We start from the raw sequence: 4,533 nt of genomic DNA on the forward strand, positions 1-4,533 counted from the left end.
TCTCTCTCAAAAAAAAAAAAAAAAAAAAAAAAAAATGAGCTAGTGTAAATTGATTTGTGGTACAATTTGCTTCGGAAGGATTAACCAGTCTAGATATTGCTACAATAGTTAATATATATATAACAAGGTGAGGTGTACCTTACAATCTCATTCAACCAAAATTTATCTCAAGGTTAGTTTTAATTAAAGAAACTTTCACTTTATTTTGCATTTTATATTTTTTTTCCAAATTCCTAAATTTTCAGTTGTTTAGACTTTAGACTACTGTTTATTTTTCATGTTTTCCACGCCACCTAGGAACAATCATCACTTCAGTCTTATATATAGTTTGCAAAGGTTACATCAGTAACATGCACAATTTGTAAATTGATTTATGCTTCAGAAAATCACTAATTTTTAAAAATGTATAAATCACTACTTTCGGATGAATCAAAATCTCTGGATCGCATGATTTTCTTCGTACCTATTTTAAAAATAGTAAAAAATTCTTAAAAATATAAATTTTGGTTTTTAAGTACATTTTTTATATAGAGATCATTTTCAATAGTCCATATTGATCCATTACACGAATTGTTCCGCACTTTACAAAGCACCGTAGCCTCACTCTATTATATATGTATCTGTTAGCTGAAAATGAAAAATACATAATTATTAACAATAATACAAACATATATTGACCTACATTTAGATTGATCTAATTTGAACGAACAATTAAGATTTAGTCACATTAGATATCACTAAAATCAGTGGACCCGACGATTCAGATTAATCTCAGTTAGATTAGATCAAACTCAATTTGATGCCTATAAAAATTATAGGAGATCCATTTTGAGATTCGTGCCAAATTAAACCGAAAACACATATTTTCAGTCAGGTATTGCACTGGATGTGAATTCAAAGTCAGTGATAGGAATTCCAATACTACCCTTACCCTGTCTAATTGTCGGTGCGCATGTATGTACTTACACCTATGTCCGAATTGGGAAAAACGGAAAAAACAAGAGAGAAAAAAATAGTCAACACCGCACTAATTAACTGGAAGTCATTTAACATTTAACTGGGAGATCGGAGATCGCATAGAGAGGTAAATTTTTCTTTTTTGAGAGAAGCATAGAGAGGTAATTGCTTAATCTCCAGGGGTAAATAAATGTTACATAGTTACATGGGAACACGACTGCTACTATTCTTTCGATCTTTTCCTTTATCTGATTTTAATTTATTTCTCCGTTCCAATTAATTCGAGACATCTCACTACTCGCATGTCGCATCTCCTCTTCCCTTCTTTCCTCCCTCCCTCTTTTTATATCCCTTCCTCACTCTCTCCCCTCCTTCCTCTCAGGGGGCAAAGAAACTAAATCACCCAAAGCAAGCAAGGCACAACAAAGCTTCACAACAAGTGCCACCTCAATTCTCGATCTCTATCCATGTCGGACACGGTGTGTGACCCCGGATCCATCCCCAAAGTCGTCTCCATCCTCTCCTCCCTCCTCGAGCGCGTCTCTGAGCGCAACGATGCCGCCCCTTCCACCTCACCAACTAGTACAGCAATGGTGCCACGTGCCGCAGCGTCAGCTTTTCAGGGCCTGACAAAGCCAGCCATATCGGTGCGGGACTACCTAGAGCGCATTTTCAGGTTCGCCGGTTGTAGCCCCTCCTGTTATGTGGTTGCTTATATTTACCTCGATCGGTATCTGCTCAGGCATCCGAGCGTCACCCTCGACTCGTTGAATGTGCACCGGTTTTTGATAACCAGTGTTCTAACAGCCGTCAAGTTTGTTGATGATATGTAAGTTTCTTGTAATTCTTTCATTGTTACCTCAATATAATTATTGAATTTTGTTGGAAAATTAGTGTCAGATTGGAATAAATTGTGAGTGTCCTAAAACCTCTCTTTCCAAGTCATATATTCTTTTTTTAGCAACATGTTTTTTTTATTCTCTCAAAAAGGAATTTAGGGATCAAACATTATTATTTATTGATTATGCTTTAACTGAATGGGGCTGTTCTGTTCTTCATTTTATCTTAGCAAAATTCAATTTTCTTTTAAGAACATGCAGCAAGCGTATGATTTACTCTGCTTTTATGAAATAGCATGTTCTAGATATTTTGTTTAAAAGTCAACAGAGAACAATTGGATTGAGATGGATATTCAATTTTCTCCAAAACTCATTACTCGATGCATTAATGGGAAAATACAAAAAATAATAAATATGAAATTCAATTCAATTTGAATTCAAAAGAATTTTGGAATATTCTTACGTCTCAAATTTTGGCTTGATCTATGAGCCATATGTACTATTTGGAACGTAGCTAGCTATAGCCTAGCATCAGGATGCATGATAGTTAGTTTGAGATTTGAATTGGGTTGAATATAGATTCTATCTTATGATCTATCCATGCAGTAATAATGTTTTTTATCTGATAAATTAAATAGTGTATACTATATTGCCGAGCTGTTGCATTTCTCTTTGTTCGTTGCACTCATGACATGTGGGCCCTAACCAGCTTTCATTTTCATCTCATCTTTTATTAATTAATTTAGCGCCAACTTGATCAATAATGCCAGTTGTTAGATGGGGACAGTTAGTTAATATCTTTTCTCTTGGTAAAACTTTGAAATCAATTTAATCATGTTTTAATATTAAAAATGACATAATTTGTCTATTTCTTCATCATAGAAGCAATTAAGGAATTAGGCGGAGTGATAAAGACTGTAGCTAGAGAGATTGAGTAGTGTGGTGCTCTTTTCTTTTAATTGGTTGGACAAAGTATGGTTGGTTTGATGTTACCCTTTTAACCAAAAGAAGACTATTTAATATAAACACCTAAGAAATGAAAAGTTTTCTTACTTACCACTGTTAAGCGTGTGTGTGTGTGTGCGGGGGGGGGGGGGGGGGCGTTTAGGGGGCATTTTCCTTTTTCCTTGGGGGAATGATACGAGACCATAATTTGGAAATAATATGCTCTTATCCAAACAGCATAAACCTTCTTTGTATCCAACTATTTTCAATCTCTTATTCTTTTAGGAAAATGATATTTTTTATCGAAATTCGTGCCGGTAAGATAACAGAGGATGTTGTTAGCAAACCCATTTTTTAACATGTCCAAATGTCATTTCTAATTAAAAAAACATGATCTCAAATTAACAATCCATTTCACACATTTTTTAATGAAAGCTTGCTACAACTTATCTGAAAGATATAAACTAAATTAATTAGTTTGTTTTTGGTATTCAGATGCTACAACAATGCCTACTTTGCAAAGGTGGGAGGCATAACCTTGATGGAGATAAATTACCTAGAAGTGGACTTCCTGTTTGGTGTGGGATTTGAATTGAATGTAACTCCAGTTACATTCACTTCCTACTGCTCCCTCCTGCAAAATGAGATGCAGTATTTGGAAACCCAACAGTTGCCTCCTCCCTCCAGGGTCATGCTCAACTGCTTCACTTCTGAGGAGGAATCAAGCAATTGTCACCACAAGCAGCTAGCCGTTTGATTTAGAAAATCCAATTTTGCGCAATTCATCCAATTTTTCTGCAATCATTGTAGGTAGAATCCATCTTGAATGTTTCAATTTTGCCTGTTTTTTTGTTCAGATGGGGAATCCAAAGCCAAGCAGTTGATTTTACCTTAAATTTCATAGATCAACCTTTTTGTTTCCCGTCTTGATTGGTTGAAGTGGACTGAAATCGGACAAAATTGGGATTTGCTATGGATTCTACCTCAGATAATTGTAGAGACAGACACCTTCCTGCAATATGACTTCGGTGCAATTCAATTGGAGTTACCATGCTTTCATGTCTGATTGTGTTTTAATTTTCAAGTTGGCTACGGCTAGCAAGTAATTTTCAGAGATTACTACATTTTTTCTACAATGGCCGTGAAATTTCTCCAGTACAATAGCATGGTATTGGTACCGTACTTATTTTTCAATTATATATAATTAGTGAGGTCAGGAAGATTGATACTTGGTATTGTCTATTATGTGTGTCTCAAGATACCAACATTTTGGATATGTGGTCCATTAGCCATTGTCACCTTTTATTTATTTTTATTTTTTTAAAGAATGGTTGTGAGCGCAAGGTCATGTTATAGACATGTTATTGCTGTAATGTGGATGGGACTAGTTGTATAAATGGTGATTGTTTTTTTTATTGCAATTGGGAGCATAAAGCCATGGCTTATTTTTGAAACAAAAAAAATCTTTTTATTTATTTATTTATTTTCATCAACAAACGTACGGCTGATATATATCTACATCAACGTTGTTCTGGATATAATCCACTTGAAAAAGTTGCAAGTTCTCTCTCTTTTTGGGTTCCTTTATAACACAGAGAATATTGTATCAGCTCCCATTACAGCTGGAGTTTGTTAGGCTGTGTTTTTAGGAACTTATAATATCAGTCTTGTCACCAAATATTATGATAAAGAGAAGTAAAATATATATAGAGTGAGAACATGTGGTAATTAATATGCATATTATAGAGCGGCATGCATTATATATATAGAGTGAGAACATGGTAATATGCAT

The 4,533-nt window shown here is 34.7% G+C and overlaps 1 protein-coding gene across 1 annotated transcript; it reads left to right on the forward strand.

Moving 5' to 3' along the window:
* The first annotated feature begins 1,218 nt into the window (after window positions 1–1,218).
* LOC144551678 (cyclin-P4-1-like) lies at window positions 1,219–4,162 on the forward strand. Its single transcript, XM_078299743.1, has 2 exons — window positions 1,219–1,786; window positions 3,237–4,162. Exons 1-2 carry the CDS (start codon window positions 1,425–1,427, stop codon window positions 3,496–3,498), a joined length of 624 nt encoding a protein of 207 aa, XP_078155869.1. The 5' UTR covers window positions 1,219–1,424; the 3' UTR covers window positions 3,499–4,162.
* The last annotated feature ends 371 nt before the right edge of the window (window positions 4,163–4,533 follow it).

This window comes from Carex rostrata, chromosome 3 (genome assembly GCF_964058835.1).
Source record: "Carex rostrata chromosome 3, lpCarRost1.2, whole genome shotgun sequence".
Classification (NCBI taxonomy): domain Eukaryota; kingdom Viridiplantae; phylum Streptophyta; class Magnoliopsida; order Poales; family Cyperaceae; genus Carex; species Carex rostrata.

Bases quoted from the DNA above. Each gene is read 5' to 3' on its own strand.
- LOC144551678 (XM_078299743.1), top strand. From the start codon at position 1,425: ATGTCGGACACGGTGTGTGACCCCGGATCCATCCCCAAAGTCGTCTCC. The intron at 1,787-3,236 runs GTAAGTTTCTTG...TTTGGTATTCAG, and splicing joins GTCAAGTTTGTTGATGATAT to ATGCTACAACAATGCCTACT.